Raw genomic sequence first — 23,079 nt, 5'->3', positions numbered from 1 at the left:
AGCCACTCAGACCGAATGGTTCCAAGGCAGACTGATGGCAGAGGCATTTGCTTACAGTCAGCAGTCTTTAGGAGAGTTGATCATACGTCAACCAAAAGAAAAATCACCCCCAGGCTGTAAGCATGGATTGATAACTGAGATGCTGTGTTGGGAGGGCCCGAATCCATCTCCTTAAGAGAAGTGGTGCATGTTCTGTGTTATGGAACGTTCTGGGAAGGCCGAGGAATCAGAGCTGGGGACAGCAAGCTGGACTCTGGGTCCTGGGAAGGCCCCTGGGACGCAGAGGGCTTTTTGCGAGTTCTGCGTGTGACAATTGAGCCCTGCCCAGAGCGTGAGACCTTCCCACTACCTCCTTCTCCAGGAAGGACACCTGGATAGCTCTCTGTGGGATGGGGCTGCCGGCTTGGAGGTGGTCCTGTCCCACCCACCCTCCCCACACTGTGTGTGTGCGTGTGTGTGTATCTATGTATAGATATGTGGGCAAAGGTGTGCCAAAGGACGTTTTATAGATGTGGGTGTGTTAGAGAAAAGGTGGGTGTGGGGGCATCTGAGTGTGTCTCGAGTGTATATCTCTGTGTATCCATCTTATGTGCATCGTTGTGCACACGTAAGTGAGGCAGAGGAACAACAGGCAAGAATGTATGTGTGTCTGTCTTCTGTCTGCCTGTGTACACAGACGTTGAAAGAGGGAGCTTTGGAGCTGAGTGAGCGGCAGGCCCGTTCAAGGCAACGGGAGGTGTGTGAGAGACGGCAGGTGTGTGGGTCTCTGGGGAAAAGGCTATTATTAGCGGGTACTGTTATTTCAGCACACTGGCTGGGGGCTAAACTTGGCAACCAGAGAAACTCTTGGAAGAGACTCCAGGGACATGTTTTGCTAAAAATGTCATTTTCTTCTAAATTGGCTCAGGCTAGAGCACTCTTTCCTTCTCTGGGATGGTGCTAGGAGGGCAGGCCCGGTCCTATCCAGACTTAGCCACAAGACCACTGGCCTGCAGTGGGGGCACGAGCTGGAGGGATCCAATCCATTTCCAACAGGTGACACTGGGCACAGGTCCTCTGATCCAGCCGCGCCGGGAACAATCTGAGGTCCTTGCTGGGTGTCCGGCACTCTTTCCCAGACAAGCTCCATGGAGACATGCAAAGCCTCCAGGCTGGGAAAGGAGTGGAGAGCACTACTTCAGCCAGACATTGCCTTAAAAACAAACAAACCCACATAAATACAATTTCGGCCATAGTTAATTTTGATTGAAGAATGAGTCCCTTTGCTCGAAAGGAAATCTAGGTGAAAAAAATCACTGCTGTGGAGGGTCCTGGGATGGTCCAGGCAGCATCCCACACCAGGGGACCGCTCTGTCTGTTTGCAGAGGGACCCGGGCCTGGCCCCAACGGCACGCACTGTGTGGACATGCACTTGCTGTGTCTCTCTGATGCCCGCCCCTGCCATGCCATCTCCCTGTACTCCTGGACAGAAGGCCTCCTGGAAGGCCCACTTCCTTCTGGAAACCCTCTGACCCTCACTGAGAGAAGCCATCTCAGACACTCTCTTCTCCCACTGTGTCCCTCTGTCACCTCACAGTTCCCATCTGCCTTGTCCTGGAGCTATTTCTGGGTCTGTCTCTCTCTCTCCCTCCTTGTTGTGAGCTCCTGCAGGCCTGAGTCTGGCTCTGACTCATCGGTGTCCTCAGTACTCAGGTCAGGGCCTGGTGCTGACAAATGGGCTGGATCACCCGTGAGCACCAAAACAGGAGTAGAGTCCACAGTGAGGGGCCGGACCTCAGCTAGGCCACGTGTTCTACAGAAGCTGTGCGTCTTCCCTACGGAGCCAGGAGGCGGGGCTGAAGGCAGCTCCGTATCCCAAGCTTGACACTGTGGATGAATAGAGGGAATGGAGAAACAAAAGAGGGAGAGAAGAGAGAAAAAAGGTAGAAAGGAGAGAAAGCAGAGAAAAGGGGAGGGAGGAGAGAAAGAGAGAGAAGAAAAGAAAGGTAATTGGAAGGACGGAAGTTTGGATGGAAGGAAGAGAGGATGGATGGACGGATGGATCCACGTTTGCACGCATGAGAGGGGAAGGCTGTGATGGGCAGTGGTCCATGAAGGCTTCAGGGAGGAGACTAGGACTGGCTTGGGCTGTAAGGGAGACCCCAGAGCAGTTTGAGCCACAGGTGTGTGATAGGGAGGACCTGTCATTTTGTCCAAAAGAAAGTGCTCCCTGCATCCAGCCCGTGGCCTCCCAGACCCATTGACTCAGTTTCCCCTCCCCTGCCATAGAATGGAACTCTGGCATCAAGGAGCCGACCAAGGGTCGAGAGAGCCTCTTTCTCAGTCAGTGGCCCCAGAGCCGGAAGGACAGCTGCGGTGAAGAGGGGTGCAGTGACTCAGTGGGCTCCGTGACCACGGCCCTACCAGCCAAGAAGCCTGCGTGGCCAGCCGAGAAGAACCTGCTCTATGAGTTTCTTGGGGCCACCAAAAACCCAAGCATGCAGCTAAAGCTTCGCAGCAAAGTGGAGGTGGACGGGCTGGAGTTGAAACGTAAGCTGGCCCTGCGCGGGGAGGGGCTGGAGAGGAAGGGGATTCCAGACACTCTCTCTTTTTTTTTTTTTTTTTAAGATTTTATGTATTTACTTGACAGACAGAGATCACAAGTAGGCAGAGAGGCAGACAGAGAGAGAGGGGGAAGCAGGCTCCCCGCTGAACAGAGAGCCTGGTGCGGGGCTCGATCCCAGGACCCTGGGATCATGACCTGAGCCGAAGGCAGAGGCTTTAACCCACTGAGCCACCCCGGTGCCCCTTCCAGATACTCTCATAGCCCCGTGACGGCTCCATCGTCACCAAATGGCTGCCTCATCCAAGGGCCAGTCACTGGCTTTCTCTGGGCGTGTGTTTTTAAACTCATAGAATGGGGGAATGACTCTCTCCCATGTCCCTTATCAGGACTACCACTGCTAGAGGAATGCAGGTGAATTTCAGGGTCCCAGGGGGTCCACGAGGGGTCAGTTTGAATATAGCCCTGAGCCCGCATACCTCTGTGCCCTCAAGTTGTTCAAGCCAAGGAAAAATCCATGCTTCAGATGATTCCTACACTGAGGTTATCCATGTCCCTCCTTTCTCTCCCTACATCTGTCTCCATCAAACCTCCTTTCCCCCAAAAGATGTTCTAAGGGGAAGTTGAGGCCCCATCTTTGACTCTAGAAGCCCACAGGACAGAGGGAGAGAATCAAGGATTCGTATCCTAGAACAACCCAACCAGATCTTATCCATTCAGACTAATTTGGGGTCATACCGTGTCAGTTATATATAACCTGGGTAAGGTCCTCAGTGTGGCCAAGTGTATGTCCTCAGGGGGCTGCTTTAATAATTTGGTTAGTATGAATTCCAACGGCATAGCAATTGTTGGTATAAAACTGGATTTTTGTAAAGCACTGAGAAGCATTTGGTTTTCTACATGGATGAACTATGGCCCTAGCAACCTGGTGTATTGTTTTCTCTTGCTAAACCACCTCCTTTACTAGCGAATAGTGGAGAAAGAGCTCTAAGCCAGACCATGCTGGGATTCGCACCACTTCCAAATTCGCCAGGTGTGTGCGAACGATGTTTTCCCGTAGTTGGAAAGTCCCCCACACTTTGAGGAACTCTCTTGGAGCTTAAAGGACCTGAGAACATGAACCCCGAGGTGGCCCTGGTGCTGCGGGTGTGTTGGCCTCCTCCTTCTGCAGTCCCTGAGACACTCTCCTTCTGTGACTCACAGTTAACCCACCTGTGACGGTGGCCGACAAGAGCAACCTCAAGTACACAGGGAATGTTTTCACCCCACGCTTTGCTACAGCCTTGACCTCAGCCACCCTGAACCAGCCACTCTGGCTCAACCTGAACTACCCGCCTCCTCCTGTGTTCACAAATCACTCTACCTTCCCGCAGTATCAGGTGAGTATCAGGTGAGTGAGAGGGTCCCTCACCTCTGCTTTGCTAGTGTTGGCCTGTGAAGTGCTTGGGCTCCCAGCATGGGATGAGGGCATAGTCCTTGTTTCCCACCCACCTGCTGTGACTTCCTTTAGAGTTGGATGACATGTGTCCTAGAGTACTTGGGACAGTCCCGGCTTTGGTCTTTTTTCCCATCATAATTATTCTAAGCACCCTCTTTTCACTCCCAAGTGTCCTGGGGTGGATGCCAATCTAGATGACCACCTTATTTAAAGGATATCTGAGTAGTCTTAGCTTGTACCAGCTCCCATGGCCTGGCACGCATTCACAGTCTGGGGCTCCTAGCCTAAAGGGAGTTCGTGACCAGACACAAAGGGACAGTGAAACACAAGGAGCAGGGCTCCTGGAAATTTTACTCATGGAACTTATTTCTGCAGGAAAATGTAGTTTCTTTAGTCTGTCTATTAAGTCAATCTCCCTTAAGAGCTGCCGCCCACTGGACAGAAGGAGGAAAAAAAATCAAATCAATGTCCACTCTGGTTTAAACCTTAGTTCAATTCAGCAGCTTCAACAGTCCCTTTAGGTTGTGCTCAGTTTCTCCAGGAAAGGTGCTCAGCATCTAAGATTTCTTGGTCTACTGGCCTCTGCCCCAGCCTTTCCAGAATGGCACGTAGGTATATGGGCAGGATACGCCAACTTGTACACCCAGGTCCCTGGGGGCCTGCTGCCCTGGGCTGGCCCAGGAAAGCATGGAGAGGGCACACAGAGAAGGCAATACACCTGCAAATTATCTCACCCAGTCTCTGTGTCCCTTCTGCTCCCACGACTCCTTGGTTCCCTGTGTTCATCTCCTTTACAACAGAGCGGCAAGCCTTGGGCTTAGGTGTCCCCTGTGCAGAAGGCAGATCTTCTCTACCCCACATAGAGCCTCTCTGAGCGGGACCACCAGACTCAGCCCCAGAAGCTTAAACAGAAGCTCACAGAGTTCAGCGAAGTGTCTGATTTTCTCTCTGATGTTTTGTTTTCAAGCCTTTTTGTTTGTTTGTTTGCTAAAGAGGACAAGTGCCCACCCCCTCCCTCTGCAGGATGGAGAGCCTCGAGCTGGGGCTGCCATGAAGCATGATGGAGGGGGAGGCTAGCGTGAGTCAGTCCCGTATCTGTCTCGTCCTTTCTTAGGTCTTGAGAGAACTGCCCTGTTCGCGCCCTCATCTGTCCCCAGACCTCTTCTCCAGTGCTCTCCATCCTGGCGTTTCTGTGTTTGCTCCTTCACTCTTCAGTCCTTTACTTACCTACTGAGCGACCTGTTCCTTTTTATTTATGTTTACTCATTCATTGAAGTAATTTAAAAGCCTTGGCTCCACCCTAACCACTGGCTGGGTGTCGGCCAGGCGAGGGTGTTCACAGATGACTGCAATGCCCAGAGTCCAGCACAGGTCAGGCACAAGTCGCAGACCAGCACTATGACTTCACCCCCAACCCAGGAAGAGAAGCAACCGCATCATTTTATACATTGTAAACTGATTTGCTCTAAGTGCACTCAGGGCTCAGCGTATAAAGCAGGTGCACGCTGGCTCACGTTATAAAGAGTGGCTAAGAGCTCCTTGCTATGTCCATTGTCTCTGGCTTGGCTTTTTGGAGGGAGTGAGATTCGAACGTATTATCTGAGCATGAAGATCCTTTGTTTTCAGAGATGCCAGTGTTTGCAGCGCATAGCTGCCTCTAAGGCTTCCTGGCCTTGGCTGGAGAAACTGACCCTCCCAGGTAGCAAGGGAGAACAGGGCCATTTACCTTCTCACAGCTTCTCAGGATTTCATAATGCAGTCTAACTTCAAGACGGCTCATCAAGGGGCCTGACATAATAAAAAGAAGGCAGGTTCTGGAACTGGAAGACTTGGCATTTAAAGAAATCTGCTGCTTTCAAGCTGGGTGGCTCTGGGCAAGCTCAAGTTAGCTAAATGCTCTGAGCCCTGGTCTCCTCACTTGTGAAATGGGCTTGTAGCAATTAGCAGCAGCGACGGTGGCGGTGGCATGGACTCAGTTGTAAGGTTAATTGAGTCCACGGGTGAGAAAGGGCTTTGAAAAGTCTAAAGTATGATACAGATGTTGGTTTTTATTATTATTCAGCCCTGATTTTCCTAGGAAACAGGGTCAGGGAGCTCCACAGACCTTGAGGAGACAGAGAGGAGAAACAGGGAACGGTCTATCCTCGTCTCTTCTCCTGCGTGGCGTTAGGAATAAAGATGAGGTCCCAAATCCAATTTACTCAGAGCTCCACTGTGGAGCGATGCAGAGCCATGGAAGACTAAGTCCGCAGCACCAAGGAGCTCTGGAGGCTCCTAGGCTGCTTCTTAGCATAAAGGAACTCTGTTCCCAGTTAAGGAGGGAAGGTAGAAAGGGGCCGTGACCTCAAGCAAAGAAGAATGAATGTTTATTTACCCTTGCTTGTGATTTTACAGAATTGCAGAATTAGCAATTTGAACAACTAGAAATGTCCTGAAGGTCAGAGAGTGTGCCGCTCGTACTGATGCATGTGGTCCTGACTCCTGCAAACCCATCCAGGATGGAACAGGGATGGGCGGCTCTTTGTCTTGCATGGGCCCTGGGAGCAGCCCAGCCCAGGTGTGGGGAGGACGGAGGCCCTGGGAATTGACTATGCACGCAGAGCCCAGGCTGACCAGGAGGGAGGTGGGCACGCGGAACCTGGTCTCGGAGCTCGCCGTGCACCAGAACAGCTGCAGGGAACCTGCCTGTCTGACTGACTGACTGCTCAGGTTTAGGCCCTGGCGGGGGGCGCAGAGACCAGGCTATGGTCATGGTGGTGAGCAGGGCTGCCCTGGGGCCGCAGGGCTTGCAGAGAAGGGGAGCTGGTGCTCTGGCCGCAGGTAAAGGGGCTGGTGGCAGTGGGAGCAGCCCGACCACGGCCTGTGTTAGTCACCTGGGAGCAGAGAGCCAGGGCAGGCTCTGGAGGTTGTGTACACTCAGGGACCTGGACGATGGGCCCCATGTCAGCCCATGGGTGCTGAAGAAGTCATCAAGGGCACAGTGTCGGCCATCAACACTTTGATAATTGGCACAAGCTGGCCCAGAATGGGGGCACCATCTTGGGATTTGGAATCTTCTGGAAAGACATACTGGCCTGAAGGCTGCTTTGAGCTGCGTCTTAGGAGGTAACTCTGAATTGTCAGGTAGAGGCAGTCTGAGCCTGGAGGGACTATGATCTGACCCCACCCACTGTAGCCAACTCTGTGTGTGTGTGTGTGTGTGTGTGTGTGTGTACACATGGGTGCCCAGGGCCGCCCCAGATGGAGTTCTGAATAAAGGTTCTACTTCCCATTCGGCTGAACTGGCCCGACCGCCTCTTCAAGGTGGGGGAGCAGTGAGCGATGCTGAAAATACCGAACATTCACAGAACCCTTGCTATGCGCTGGGCACGGTTCTAAGCTGTTGGAGGCACTAACTCATTTATCTTCCTGCCGGTCCTCGCCATAAGGAGCAGACATGGGTGAATGTGTGGGTGTGCAGATACACAGCTGCAGAGACCCAGCCTAATACTCCCGAAACACACAGCGGCGGACATGAGTGGAAGCACCCGTGTTGATGTGCCGAAACAAACATGGAGGCAAACCAGCACACGCACACACACAGAGGCTCATCGATGCCTCATGTCTTGGGGCAGGACTGCAGTCTGGGGAAAGGCACTTAGAAAAAGGGTATAGATAACAACAGAGATAATTTGGCTACCTTCACAGGCTCTACCTGTTTGAATACACGTAATTTTATGGACAAGCAAAAAGAGGCTCAGGGAAGTGAAGTGACTTTCCCAAGGTTACACAGCCACCAAGGGGGGCGGATCTGGGATTCAAGAGACCATCAGATCCCTCTCCCCTTAAACACTCCCCTGAAAGGCTATGAAGCCTGCTCAGCAGGGGCTTCCTGTGTGGTGTGAGCTGTGCCTGCTCAGTCTGGTGGCTGGACAGACGATGGAGGGGTCTGGCTAGCAGTGCGGTGGGATGGACTCGAGCAGGCTGGCAATCCAGGCATTGTGAGCGGGAAGCTGGGCCAAGTGGCTGCTGCTCTCTGGTGGGGAGCCCTTTGCCCCCACTGCGCTGAGCCTCCCCCTTCTCCCTGCAGGGCCTATACCCGCAGCGAGCAGCCAGGATGCCCTATCAGCAGGCCCTGCATCCCCAAATGGGCTGTTACTCCCGACAGGTGAGTACACAACCTCCTCACCTCTGTTCCAGTGCCATGAAGGCCTTCAGGTCAGAAGGACATCTGTTTCCTCATCTTGGTCCAGCAGGTCACTAGCCAGATTTTCTGGCCCGCCCTTGGCCCCAGAGAATAGACACGAAGGCCAGCATGCACTTGGAATCAAATCTGTGTCCCTAGGTGCTAGATGCTGGTGCTTCCATGGCCCTCACTGCATCCCAGCCCTTCTCCAAGGGCTTTATCTGCATAAACTTCCCAGCCACCTTGTGGAATAGGTTAGAGATGAAGAAACTGAGGCACAGAGAGATTAAGTAACGTGTGCAAGGTCATAAAGTTAACATACTAGTTAGCTTTTGCTGTGGCAACAGACAGCCCCAATATCCCAGAGACTTTCAACAATAAATACTTATTTTTCCTTCACAGGTCTATGGGTTGGTTGAGCTGGGCTGGGATTGGGTTCAAGCCCATTTCACAGGTCTTCCTTTGGGGACCATACTGAAGATAGAGTAGCTTTTGCTCCTGCCTCAGGTGGGTGACAGGAGAGCGGGAGAGGTGATCAGCAACACCCACTGCTTCTGGAAGCATCAGCTTGGAGCTAGCACATGGCAGCGTGCACCTGCCTTCTGCTGGCCAAAGAAAACCACATGGTTTTGCCCAGCATCGGTGGGGCCGAGGACTCCTCTCCCTCTGGGTCAGTTTGTTAGTTAAAATAGAAGACATCCAGTTAAATGGTGAATAAAGTTTTGGTATAAGGAAGCCCCCAATATTGTATGGGTCCTTGTTATATGAAAAAAATGATTTGCTGTTTATCTGAAATTCACACCTAACTGGATGTCTTTTTTGTTTGTTTGTTTGCTAAATCTGGCACCCCCCACTTCCACGGGTAAGCCAGGAGAGGATATCAGCTTGAAAATTACACGAGGACAGAATCGGGGTCTGACCTCAGGCAGCCTAACCTCAGAGTCCATGCTGCCAACGACCGTGGCTTGTTGCCTCTTGGACACACATACACAAAAACACAGAATCAGAATAAAGCCGCAGAGACAGACACACACAGATACAGAGACACAAAGGAAGACGTAGTTCTATGCCTGCCGCTAAGTGGCACACACCTGTATTCAGAGACAGTGAAAGTCTTGGGGCAGATATGGGGGTGTGAGGGGAGAGGCTGACACTGCACTGCGTCTCCAGGCAGGTCTTGCCCCCGCTCACACACAGGTGGACAGAAGCCACGCTCAGACTCACACCCCTACACCTCTTTTCTCCCCTCAGGGAGCAAACTGTACCTCTGACCTGAAGTATGTTGGAATGTTCCAGAGGGTAGAGAAGAGCCCACAGGTACAGGTTACTTTATTAAGTGAGCCAGAGCTACTTTTCTAACAGTAGGGGCTGTGTGGCATCAAGAAAAATAGAGACGAGAGACAGCCTGGCTCCCAGGGTCTCCCCAGTTACCCCCATTCCACAAACAACAATATGTCCCCTTAGCTCCAGAGGGAGCATGTTGAGACAACCTTACATTTGTGCGTGTATCTGGAAAAGTAATATAAGAACATGGTCCAAAGTTAAAAAATAAAAAAAAAGTCTCAGAGGCAGCTGCTGTTGCTGGTTCCTTCAGGACCCTTCCAGGGACATCTCTTTACACCAACCTTTTGTACAGATGTGGCTTTCTGGGCATGCTATTCTGTCATTGCTTTCGCCAGCAAAGTATATCCCGGACATGGTTCCAGAGGGGCATTTTTTATGGTGTTTACCAGTTCCACGGAGTTAAGGACACATCCCTCCAGAAGGCTTGTGTGAGCTCCAGGACCTGCTCCTCTTTCCTGTCAATTGCCTCCCAGGTCTGGACCTCCGCCAGCCCCCCATTTTCTGCCATTTCTGCGTCTGTCCTGGGAGGTGCCTTCCTGGGTTCTCTCTGTGAGGTCGTGGCTCTTTCAGACCTTTAGCTCATCATCTTGGGGTTTGGGGGCCCACATCCAGCATCACCAGGTCCTATCTCTCCCCCGGGGGAGACATGAGGGCCCAGAGGGAGGGGCTTGGGCTTTTGAAGGGAACAGGTGTCGAGGTGCGGTTCAGGGCATGGGTACCAGTCTCATGCCTTGGGGGTTCCGACCGCAACTCAGACACTTGGAGCACACACTGTGCAAGGTCAACTTAATTAGATAAGGACATGCAGGGTGAGAGAAGGCTGTCAGTGTGCTGAATGCCTCAGCAGCTTAGATCCCAGACTCTGGCTTTTAAAGAGGAATCTCAGAAGTTTCCCCAGTTTTGTTGGAAACTCCCTTCAGAATCCAGGAGGATGGATGTCAGCTCCATACACGAGAGGGTTTTCTGACATTTGGAGCTGTCAGGAGTAGAATACAGTGCCTAAGATGTAATGAGCTCTCCATCATTTAGGGTATGCCCTTTCTCCTAGACTCACACTGTACAATACTGCAACCACTAGCCACATATGGCTATTTACATTTGAATCAAGTAAAATGTATAATTCATTTCCTCGGGTCCACAGCAGCCACAGCTCAAGTGGTCAACCAGTAGACTCGTGGGCCTGGCGGCCGCCCTACCACACCAGACAGATGCAGAATATCCCCATCACCTGGCACAGGCATTTCCACTGAGCTGGGCTGTCTTGGACTTGGGAGACTGTTGAGATCCTGAGGTAGAAGCCAGGGACATAGAAATCTCAACAGCCTTTTTTTTTTTTTTTTTTTTTTTTTTTTAGATAGTAAAAGACTTAAAAATGAACAAGGGCTTTTTGGATGGTTATTGACAGAGGAAGAGGTAGGGAGGCAGGCCAGAGAATGGAAATAAAACTTATTTGCTCTTTGTTATGCACCAATCTCTGCTTTTATCAACCGACTCAATCTCCATACAGTGAAGGGAATGTTTGCTCATTCTATAGATGATGAAACTGAGGCCCAGACAAATTAAGTATCTTGCCATTCAGATAGGAATCTGAGCCTTGGGCTTTTGCCATCCCAACAGGGTGCCTTATAGACACCTACAGTGACTGAGGGGCACAGGGGCTGAGGGGGGGTGCCAGGATTGGGTTTGGGGCTAAAGCCAGGAACTGGAGGTTTGGAAGCAATGGGCTCTGCTGGACCCAGCCCCTCTCTCGTCTCTGACCTGCAGGTGACGCCGTACAATCCACAGCAGATGGGACAGCAGATTTTCCGCTCTTCCTACACTCCCTTGCTGAGCTACATTCCCTTCGTCCAGCCCAACTATCCATACCCCCAGAGGACACCTCCGAAGCTGTCCACCAATCCCCGAGACCCTTCCCCCATGGCAGGAGATGGGCCGCAGTACCTCGTCCCCCAGGCATACGGGTGAGTCCTCAACTCACACTGTAAGTCCACCCTGGACCCCGAAGTCTGCCGGGGAGGGCAGGAGAGGGGAGCATGCCAGGTGGGCCTCACTGGTGCGTTCTCTGTGCATACGTTCCGTGGCTGAGGGGAGGGAGGAAACCTGTGCCGGTCGGAGGCTCTGTGTGTCCTGGAGAGACCTGGTATGGAGGTGAGGCTGGCCCAGGGTTTGCTGGGCCCCTGTTGTAGGCCCACGATGGGGCTGGGGCCTCACAGTCTGGCTGCAGAAACGTAGGCACACTAGTTGGCCGTGGACAGCAGGTACACTCTCTAGCAGGTGGCAGGTGATGGAGCATGACCCATCTGCCTTTGCCCGTTTGATTGGTTTACAACAGGACACGGCTGAGTAATCTTCTTACAGCTCCCTCCCTTGGCCCTCCTTACTGCACCCTGAGCTCCTTCCCAGGCTAATCTCTCCAACATCCCATTGACTTTGTAACAGGCCCTGCGGAAGGGGCTTCCTGGGCTTATCACGGCTGCTCATGCTTTCCCACCAAAGGGCCCCAAACAGCAGAGGATAGGGACTTCACAGCAAGCAGCCAACACAAACTCAGCATTTTAGCTGAAAATTCCACACAAATTTTACATGCTGGTCAGCCATAAATTAATGTTCCTTGTCTCGATAGAAGAGCACACGGTCGCTCATTCTCACCCACCCAATCTTCAACTTGTATTCATGCTCCGAGAGGCAGGCCGCGTCCCTCCTGAAGACCTGAGCCTCACACACCCTGGGGAAGCTGTGCCCCAGTTTGAGGAACTGAGCTGATAGAGTGAGGGACAAATTCCCCAGCCTGACATGGATTCCCTTCCTGTCCACCTCCCCGTCACAGACCCTCATTGTGATGTCACCTAGGTCTCCCCAAACTCTCATAGTTTCAGTGTTTCCCCTGAATGCCTTGTAAGAGGATTACATGTTTAAAAAAAGGTTTCCAGAGTTGGATCTGTTTGGGCAAAGCTGTGAGAAACAAAGATTAGCAGGTTTCTTAATCATTGGAATTCTCAGACTATTTAATTTCTCAAGGTTCATAGAAAATGTTCACGAGGTGGTCGATAGTGTTATTTGAACATGAAATCCATGACCCCTTTTCTTTCCTTTTTTTCCTTTTTTCCTTTTCTTCCCTCCCCCTCCTTCCTTCTTTCTTTTCTCTTTCCCCCTCTTTTCTTCCCTTTTCCTGTACAGATTATCAGGGTGCTGATAACCCTGGAAAGCTCTGTGTTAGTTCATGTGGCTAATATGAATGTAGCCTGTGGGGACCCACAGATGCCTAGGACACAGTCCTTCCCTTCAGAGACTGAGAAGGGATGAGATGTGGACACAACCTTGTTCTGGGAGAAAGAATAGAGACGAGAGAGAGCCTGGCTCCCAGGATCTCCCCCAGTCACCCCATCCCACAAACAGCAATATGTCCCCGTCCCCCTAGCTCCAGAGCGAGCATGGCCCAAGGACAGAGGGAGCACCCCTGCTGGGTGGTGTGCAGGGGCTCTGCAGGCGGGGAGGTTTCAGGGAACAGCAGCTGGAGGAGGGTCCATACCTCAGATGGGAAAGTGTGCAGCACGCTTAAGGCCTGGGGAACAAAGGCATCTTCTGCTTGAAGTATTCGATTTATCCCCAGAAAAGGTGGAAAATAGGATTAGAAAGGGAGGTTGGGCTTGGATATTAAGGACTGACTGGTAGGCCTGGGATCCCATGCAGATGGGTGCAGCCTGGAGTGCACGGATGGGCTGGAGGGGAGGAAATAGGAGGCAAGTCAGGGTGCAGCCTGGAGGGGACTGGAGGGTCTGTAGCAGAGGGTCTCGCCTCCCTTGGGGGTGCGACTATACAAGACAGCAGTGGAATCAAGACCTGTCCCCAACAAGTCCCATTCCACAGCATGACACCGGGCCTGAGGGAGGCAAGACTGCAGAAGCCAGAACTGTTTGTGCCGGGGAGGGGGTGTGGCCACAAGTCTCATCAGCCAGCAGGTGCGAAGCACTGTTGGGGAACTGAAGAGCGGGGGGGGGGTACACCTGTCTCTGGGTGCCTGCAGAGGGGCAGGGAGAGGAAAAGCGTGGCAAAGGGCTGAGAAAGGAGCTGTTTGCGGAGTGGGAGAGAGCCTGGGGTCTACCGGAGACAAAGTGGGCACAGGAGGTCAGTGACATGGGGGAGGAGTGGTCAGCAGGGTGGGCTTGTGGCCCAAGAGGTTGAGAAGGTCAGGAAATCATAAAAGTGAGGCAAGGGGGGCGTTGCAGGCCCATGTCCCCACAAAGGATTATTTGTTCTAGGCAACGTTTCCTGAAGGGAAGGAACAAGGCAAAGAACTTCCTTCTCTCATTCCAGGGAAAGAAATACACAGTAAGGAAATAAACAAACCACACACATGTCACGTGTGGGGGGTAAGGGAGTGAGAGAATGAAGGGATGTCTCCTGAGCTGAGATCTGAATGAAAGGAGACGACAGATTTGGGTGAGGAGCACTCTGGGCAGTGTCCCCGAGGTGGGGAATGTAGCCAGAGCACGGTGAGTAGGAGAGGGAGTGGGTGGAATTGAAATCAGAGAGGAAGCAGGGCCAAACTAGATAGGACCTGGTGGGCATGGTGAGGAGTTTTCTTTTAAGCACAGTGGGAAGCTATTATAGCTTTTACACTGCTGAGGACATGTTCTAATTCTCTGTCTAAAGACGGTGACGTTGGCCAATGTACAGAGCCTGGACCACAGGGCAAGAGCTGATACAGGGACGCAGGATAGGAGCCCTGACAGCCCTGGGATAAAGAGGTGCTGGTGGGGTGCCCCCGGGGGGCACAGTCAGCTGAGCATCCAACTCTTGGTTTCAGCTCAAGTCTCAGGTCCTGATCTCAGGGTGGTGGGATTGAGCCCTGTGTTGAGTCCTGCATTAGGCTCCCTGTTTGGTGCAGAGTCTGCTTGTCCCTCTCCCTCCCCCTTTGCCCTTCTCCTTCTCCTCCTCCCCCTACTTCTCCCTAAAATAAACAAGTAAATAAATCTTAAAGAGGTGCTGGCGGAGACTGTGGGAAGGAGATAAGTGAAAAAGTTCTGGAGTATTTATTTTCTTGGTCAAATTGACAGGACTTGATGGCGGGAAAGGGAGAAAAGTCAAGCATGATTCTTCAATGTTTTATTTGAACAAGTGGCAATGCCAAATACTAAGGTCAAGGGCACCTAGGGACTCAGTTGGTTAAGAGTCTGCCTTCAGCTCAGGTCATCATCCTGGAGTCCAGGGTTTGAGCCCCGAGTCGGGCTCCCTGCTTGGCGCGGAGTCTGCTCCCCCCTCTGCCTCTAATCCCGCTTGTGCTCGCTCCTGCTCACTCTCTCTCTCTCTCGCTCTCTCAAATAAATAAATAAACTCTTTAAAATAAAAAAATAAACAAAATACTAAGGTCAAGATGACTAACGAAGGGTCTGTTGATGGGGTTTGGTTTTGGATATGCAAAGTTGGAGACGCCCATTAAACATATGAGTGCGGTTGCTGCGAGGCAGGTGGATATGTGAGTCTGGGGCTTAGAGGAGAGGCTGGGGCTGGCAATGTACATTTGGGAGTCATTAGCATATAGATGATATTTAAAGGCACGGGATGGAATGAGATGGCCCAGGGAGCATGTGTGCTTGGAGAACAGATGAGGACCCAAGACTGAGCCCTGGGGCTCCTACATGTAGGGAGCTTGGGGAAATGTGGAGGACCCAGCAAAGGATCCAAGAGGGAGTGTTAGTGAGGTGAGAGAAGAAATAGGCGAGTGTGGGGAGGGATCATAGAGCGATGCGGGCACCGCTGGCTGGGACCCAGTGAGTATGGAGTATGGCAGTGTTGTCCAGGGTTCCCAGTTCTGTGGGTGGAACAGGTCTAGCAGAGGCTGCACTGGGGAGGAAGCATGCAAGGGCACTGAGGGTGAGTGTAGCCTTGGAGACAAGCAGGATCAGGAACAAAGAGCAAACCAAGAAACTAAACTATACGAAGAGGGAGAGGAAGGAGCCTGTGGCTCTGAGGGAAGGGGGGGTCCCAAACCCTCCCCCGCCCCCGCCGAATCAGTTGTGTATATTCATGGGGCAGGATAATCATATGCAGTTTATCTTCCCAACAATGACAAGTTTGAGAGTGGAAAGGAACACAAATAATAATCACCCCATAAATGCCAATGTAGAAACTGTTGCAGGCCAACCAGGCCAGTTCGCCATGCTCAAGTGAGTTCCAGCTTTTCCTCTTCCTCCAGGAAGCATTCCTTGATAACTCTAGTCCATGGAGTTGCCTCTCCTCCTGGCCCTCTAGTGGACATCCTGTCTAGACCATGCCCTTGGCAGGTGAACCCGTCAGGAATTCCCAACCTGAATGGTCTAGATGCGTGGGGCATGGCAATCAAATATGAGGTGTATCTTGAGTAATTTGTTACCAAAAATTATTACATGCTGAAGTATGGGTTCTGGTTTTTATTTTGTAAATCAGACCCGAATCCAGGGTATCCCTGTATTAACATGACTTTCAATCAGTTCTTTTCCAATATGAGTTCCAGAAGAGGGAAGAAGAGATGGGATTAGAGCCAGGATACTTGTTTACAAGGCACCTGCCTTGTGCCAGGTCCTGAGCTGGGCCCTGGGCATAAAGCGGCAAACAGTCCAGATAATGTCCCTGCTCTTCTGGAATTTATTTAATGAGAAGGGAAGCAAATCGACCCAAAGCCTAGCTTGTCCATGACACTTACAGTGAGCGACGGATACCATACCAGCTGAGGCATTACAAATTAATGCAGCGGTTTCCCTCCCTCACCCCCTCCCTTTTTTGTTTCATTAATTCATGGAAGGGTGTGGTGAACACGAACATCTTCTGTAATATGCATCTGCCCAGCTGAAAAGGGGCTGAGAATCCCTGGATTAGACTAAATCTAGCCATTTGCCCTGTTGCAATTTGTGCTGAGCTCTGTTCCCATTCATTCAAAACATCCTAGCAGATGGGTGAAGAAATTGCTGTAGGATCCCAGAAGTGTGAGTAAATGATTCCATCTGGAGAGGTCAGGGGAGAGGTCACAGAGGAGATGGCTTTTGAACTCTCTTTTGAAGTATGAACAGCAGTGGTGCCAGGGGTAAAAAGCAGAAGTGTACACATTTCTATGCTTAGAAGGTGAGGCTCAAATGCTCTCAGCTTTTCCTTCCTTGGGGATCTAAGCAAAGTTCCAGGCATGCAGTGATGTCTCAATGCTTATTCTTCGCACTGGTATTTAAATGGGGAACCTGACTTAGCTGATAAGGGGAGAGGGAGCCCTGGAATTGTCTAGACTCTGGGATCTCACACTGGGACATGGCCCTGGGTTCTGTGATGTTGTGGAATTCCTGAAGGACATACCTGGCCTTCCCAGGCAGGTAGAATGGCTTTAGGCCCATAGGTAAGGGGCTCAGATCCAGAGAGGCTCCCTGCTGTGTGGTCCTGGAGATGGAGAGAACACTGGGCCCGTAGAGGCAGTCCCTAAAGGCTGCCAAGGGCTCCTTTTCCTAAGGAAGTGACAGAAGAAGCTCTTTATTGTCCTCCAATTGTATCATTTTAATATTTTATTTTTCCAGAGCCAAATATTTTTTTATTATGCTAAAACATTTAGCCTCCACGCCTGTCATGATCTTTCTAGTCCGTGACAGCCACAAAATTAACAGTTCCGTCACAACGTCTGTCTTCTTTCTCTTCCAGGTTTGGCTCGACGGCTGGCGGGCCTGTGATGAACAGCCCGTATTTTTCCTCCAGTGGGAATGGCATAAATTTTTAGATGATCTTCTCCCTCCTCCTACCTTCGCCCTTGGGTGAGGGCTAAGTGCTCTGGAACTCTGGATTCTGTAATAACGTGGCCTGAGGTTTGGAAAGCCAAGGTTCCAACCAGGTCACAGACAGAAAACAGCAAGACCAGACTCAACTATTGACCAACTTTCTCACACACACAGGCCCTCTCACACACACCACATGCTGCACACCTCACATGCACCTCCCTCATAGACATACTCTCCTGCTCAACCACATATGCACCTGTAGTTAGCTGACATGAGTGATTTTTGTTTTTGTTGTTGGTAAAGTAGAAGTAAGACACTTAATTTTAGAAAGTTTGTATTTTATGATAAAAGTGTGAGCTGCTTGAAATGGAGTGTGCCTGCTTATTTTTGTCATGCTCTGTGTCATCTTCACTGCTCATTTCCCCTATGCATGAGACACAGCATTGTGTCTCATGTTGATGGGAGACAACAGGCTGGAGTCCTCAAGCAGTGCTGCATAAATACCCTAGGGGTCATAAATGTAAAGGCTAACCTCTTTTCTTTTGTGACCTGCTCACTTCTCAGCATCCCAGTTCCTGTATCACAGGAGTGGACATAAAAGGAAAGCACCCTCCTTAGGGGGCTGCTTTATAGGGAAAAAAATCTCTCTTGGACACAAGTTGGGAAAACATGACCTGGAAATCAATTCCAAAAACAATCTGGAATGGGGTAGACTATATCCAAAGATTGTATATCAATGCCAAGCTCCAGGCCAATCTCAAAACTGTGAGTGATAACACTGCCCTTGGATCTATCTCAACCAACTTTTATTAGTGACTTGAATAAGGCTGTTGAAAGCATCCTGACCACATATGTGGAGGACACAAATCTGGGGGGAGGAGATGGCCTCAACTGGTAATAGCATGTGGTAAGCTCTCTTACACCCATGGCAGGCGTCACTAAGCTGCGGTTCCCTGAGCCTGTACAAAGCCATAGAATTGTTCTCTCCATGGTGGTCCAGGCAGCCATCACTGATCCGGGATGGTCTGTGACATGAAACCCATGTGTCAGCCTTTGACAGATTCTAACAAGATGAAACTAAACAGCAAGTTAATGTAAAACCTACTCTTGGGTCAAAAAAATAAGTTAGGCACATAAAAGATGGACTAACACTATCAGTTCTAAGTTGCTCTATTACCAATCCTATTAGTTATCTGAAAGCTCAATCCCACCCTGACTAGTCCAGTCCTGATACCAATGACAGCCTGGAGTCTAGAAATCACTGATGTCTCAGGACAAGCTTTAGTCCTGTGCCCACAGGAGCATTTCTCCTGCCCTCACAGTATGACGCCATTGGCCTCACTGACCTTTCCTTCTGGGAACCTGGAAATCAATTTCTCCTCCAAATTCTCTTAGGACTTAGGCCCTCTCTCTTTCTCCGTGGTCTGAGTCAGGGATTCTCCCCAAGTTCTTTAGCCCCTGCCCCCAAGGCTGTACCCAATTTCTAGTATATTTTATTTATTTTTGATTTCCTTGGCCAAGAGTCTAGATTCTCCATGGTCTCTGAGAGAGACATTAATCACCTAGGAATTCTGACAAATTCAAGAGCCCTTTTCTTTCCTGAAAGCCTTCCTCATATTGTCTCTCCAGGTATTAGCCACAGGCTGGACCATAGTTTACTACCCTCTCTTGATCTCAGACTGTTTGGAGGCAGGAGGGAGTAAGAGAAAAAGCATTAACTTGCCCTTGGCAAGACCTGGGTTCTAAGCCACATTCTAATGTTGACCTTGAGCAGAGAATTCAATCTCGCTAAGCCTCAGCTTTATTAATGACAATGTTAATAGTTGTGGGGATTAAAAGATAATGTAGACTTAATATAGATTTAATGTCTACTTAATTCAGACTTGTGGTTTTACAATGGTGAAGATGTTCCTGTCCCTCTTCTCTTGAAATTGCCCCCCAAATAGGAGAGAGAGCAAAAAAACCTATACAAATTCCATTCTCAGTGAAACTAGGAGAAGCCAACAATCCCATCCACTATCTGCAAAGTTGGAAATGGGATAGGGGAATGGTAAACACCTCAGTGGAGCAAGGGAAGATCGTGTTGAGATGCCTGCTGAAGGAGACAAGAAGCAAACAATTCCTCCTGTAGAGTCCTGAAGGTCTCAGGAGGTGCTGGGTGCTGGACACCATGGAAGGAAGTGGGGCTGGAGAGGGATGAAAGTGAGGAAGTGATGTAGGAGGTAGCCTCTATCCCAGCCTCACAAAGCCAGGGGCCATGGACAGTTCTGTAGAAGACTGAGGCATTTTCTCTGGGGAAACTTGGAGACCATACATAAGGATTGTGGAGCTGAGAGTCCAGATGGAAAATAGTTAATAGGAATGGACAATCTCCAACAAGAAAGAAATGAATCAAAACAAAGGTAAAGTGAAACCAAAAAAAGAGAGACCATAATATTCTCAGGGAGATAAGATAGTACATTTAAAAAAAAAAAAAAGACAAGGGGCGCCTGGGTGGCTCAGTGGGTTAAGGCCTCTGCCTTTGGCTCGGGTCATGATCCCAGGGTCCTGGGATCGAGCCCCACATCGGGCTCTCTGCTCAGCGGGGAGCCTGCTTCCTCCTCTCTCTCTCTGCCTCTGCCTACTTGTGATCTCTATCTGTCAAATAAATAAATAAAATCTTAAAAAAAAAAGACAATATGCCATATACTTATTTTTAAAAATCAGAACAAGAAAGTGCTTTTGAAATTAAACAGTGATAGTTGATGTTTTTTAGTGAAGAGAGTTGGAAGCTAACATCAGAAAGATCTCATGGAAAAAAGAACTAAAAAAAGACACAAGGATGGATTATAGGAGATAAAACATGGGAAAATGAGAGGATCAGTCCAGGACATGAGATATCTGCCTAACAAGAGTTCTACGCAGAATAATGAAGATAGAGGGGAGGGTGGTACTAACAGAAAGACACAAGAAAATTTCCCAGATAAAATGGTCCAGACTGGCGCTGAGCAAAATGAATAAAAAAGAAATATCCCAAGTCATATCACTGTAAAATTTCAGAATACCAGGGATAAAGGCAGGATTGTAATAATTTCAGAAAAGCCCAATCACATACACATGTGCAAGAATCAGAATGGCATTGGATTCCTCAACAGTAGCATGGTGAACCTAGAAGATCCCAGGACAAAGTTGTCATCACTTTGATTGGAAATGATTTTTGACCTAGAATTTTAAAACTCAGTTTTTATCATACAGGTAGAAAGGAGTTGGTTTTAGACATGCAAAGTCTCAAAAATATTACCTCTTTCCACACTTGTCAATAAATTAAGGGAGGATGTGCTCCACTGAGACAAGTGGGTAAGCCAAAAAAGAGGATCCAGAATCTGGGAAGCAGGTAGCCAATGGAATGTGAGCAGGAGGGAGACTAAGGAGGCATCCGAGGTGGTGAGAGAGGAAGGTCTTAGCTAAGAACCATGCAGCAGAGCCTGGGAAACCACCGCCACCTGTCCAGACAGCAGCAGGAAGCTGGAGACATAAGAGAGGAGGTATGTCCATGAGGGGTCTGAGGGGCTGGGGAAAAAGAGAACACCAGATTATCCTGACAGAGTTGACCATGTGGAACATTATACTGAGAATTGTTTTATAGTGGTTGGGAGCTGGGGTGGGGAGACTTAGCTGTAGAGTGAAAAATGAAACAATTTTAATTTGGGAGTGGACAATATTTATGTGGTCATAATAATAAAAAGCTCAATTATAGACTTCACCAAAAATTGTGTTATAACTGTAGTGGAAGGATGGAGGAGAAAAGAGAAGTGTGAATAAAGCTAAAATCCTCACTTAACCATAAGAGGAAGTCACTATGTAATACCTAAAATGGATGATTCCAGAGAGTGGAATTCCCATAATTATCTAGAAATGTGGAGGAAAATCCCAAAATGAAGTCTCAGTCTTGAAACTCCAGGACTTCAGGTTCCCCAAGGCTCCCTCGTGAGGAAGGCACCCCATGGTGCCTTTGTGTTATTCATTCCTCTGTATGACAGGATTTCCATTTGGCACCAACCCCACATCTCCCCCTTCTTCCTTAGTAATAGAATATCTCTTTTCAGATTAGCACATGGCCACCCAGAATATGTGATTTCGTTCTAGCCAAAGGAGATGTAGGCAAAGTGTTTTGTGTGATTTCTGGAGGTCAAAGCTATAGGATGAAGTGGGTAGGTAGAGCAAGAAGATGGAAGGAGAGAGCCTTTAATAGTGGAGGTGCCAGGCCAGCCCTGGCGTGAGACACGCCATGTGAGAGGAAAATGCTTATGTGAGACGAAAATGAACACCTTTTAAAAACCATTATTTAGGTTTCTTTCCTACATAGCCAAACCTAATCCTAATTCACATACTAAAAAACCACCACTATTTAGGTTTCTTTCCTACATAGCCAAACCTAATCCTAATTCACATACTCAAAAATGAAGTAACACCATTTCTTCAAAAGGGATTTTTTTTGTCCTACTATTGTCTTTTTGAGTTCAGTTAATGTCAACTTTCCACCCATCTACCCACCCATCTATTCCCCATCCATCCATCCATCCATCATCCATCCAACCATCCATCCATCCATCCATCCATTTACTCAATCACCACTTAGAATTTATTGACTACCTCCCTAGTACATTGGGCATGATCCAGGTGCTGAGATACGTAGTTGGACAATCATATTCTCTGCCATCACAGAGCTAGCTGACTATAAAGAAAGAAAAATTTCCATTAAGAAGGTTTTCCTTGTCACAGTCATACAACCTAGCAGTTCCCAGAAAGAGGAGAAAATTGACTTAGTGTGGTCAGTCTCATACATGAAATGTATTCACCAGTTGTTCCACTTTACAAGGAGAAAAGCAGGCCTAGAGAATGCAAAAGTAGTTGATGTACATTTTAGGGGATTGCATCTTTTTATCAAATGAATGAGACCAAGTTTTCACCATCAAGTTAGGGCCCAGCCCAGACAGGAGACAGACACACTTCAGTTATATATATTTTTAAAGATTTTATTTATTTATTTGACAGGCAGAGATCACAAGTAGGCAGAGAGGCAGGCAGAGCGAGAGAGAGGAGAAAGCAGGCTCCCTGCCGAGCAGAGAGCCCGATGCGGGGCTCGATCCCAGGACCCCAGGACCATGACCTGAGCCGAAGGCAGAGGCTTTAACCCACTGAGCCACCCAGGTGCCCTGACACTTCAGTTATTTTAATAGAATTTGATATAAGTAAATAATTATTAACTATTTAAAAACTAAAAAAGAAGAAAAAAAAAAGATTGGAGGTTAACACAGAAATAGCAATTGCAGAAAGCAGAGTGTGGAATTATTAAAACTTGGAAGCCCAGAGGAGCAGCCCTGGAGTTGAAACTCAGACATGTGGGTCTGGGGAGCAGGAACTGTTTGGCCAGCATTGGTGTCAGAGGAAGAGCTCCTTGAGGCAGAAATGCAGACCTCGCAGGAGGAGGCATCAGCTTACTGGTATTGATGTTCTAAGAAGGCACAGCGAGGCTTGTTCTGTAAGTGTTGGGAAAATGGCAACCTAAGTACGTGGTTGCTAATGGAAAACATTGTCATTGCTGGGTGATGCTGACCAGAATTGGAGCCAAACAAGAATGAACAGGCCCTTCTACCTCCTCTAGCCTTGGGGGTCCCTCTATTACTCCTTCTCATAGAGTCTAAGAGATAAATGGTATGCAAAGCAGAAAAGTGGTTTGCAGATCTTCAGGATCTTTTGGAATGTGTTTTGAAGCCAAATAATGACTTAGTAACTCAACACCCTGTTATGGACTAAATGTTTGTGACCCCCACAAATTCATATGTTGAAGCCCCAACCCCCAGTGTGATGCTATTTAGAA

The 23,079-nt window shown here is 49.3% G+C and overlaps 1 protein-coding gene across 2 annotated transcripts in view; it reads left to right on the top strand.

Moving 5' to 3' along the window:
- Positions 1-17,569, top strand: part of C4H1orf94 (chromosome 4 C1orf94 homolog) — a 39,720-nt gene extending 22,151 nt beyond the window's left edge. Inside the window, exons 3-8 of one of the 2 annotated variants that reach the window (XM_047726778.1) lie at positions 2,269-2,529; positions 3,746-3,921; positions 8,050-8,127; positions 9,397-9,462; positions 11,254-11,450; positions 17,146-17,569. In XM_047726778.1, the coding sequence (XP_047582734.1) occupies positions 2,269-2,529; positions 3,746-3,921; positions 8,050-8,127; positions 9,397-9,462; positions 11,254-11,450; positions 17,146-17,221 (854 nt within the window). In that variant the 3' untranslated portion in view covers positions 17,222-17,569. The remainder of the gene's footprint in view (positions 1-2,268; positions 2,530-3,745; positions 3,922-8,049; positions 8,128-9,396; positions 9,463-11,253; positions 11,451-17,145) is intronic. The other variant, XM_047726779.1, reaches the window with a different exon arrangement.
- Positions 17,570-23,079: the final 5,510 nt, after the last annotated feature.

The sequence above is a fragment of the Lutra lutra genome, chromosome 4, assembly GCF_902655055.1.
Source record: "Lutra lutra chromosome 4, mLutLut1.2, whole genome shotgun sequence".
Taxonomy (NCBI): Eukaryota; Metazoa; Chordata; class Mammalia; order Carnivora; family Mustelidae; genus Lutra; species Lutra lutra.
The sequence above is the reverse complement of the archived record's forward strand: the minus strand, read 5'-3'. Positions and strand labels throughout refer to the sequence as shown.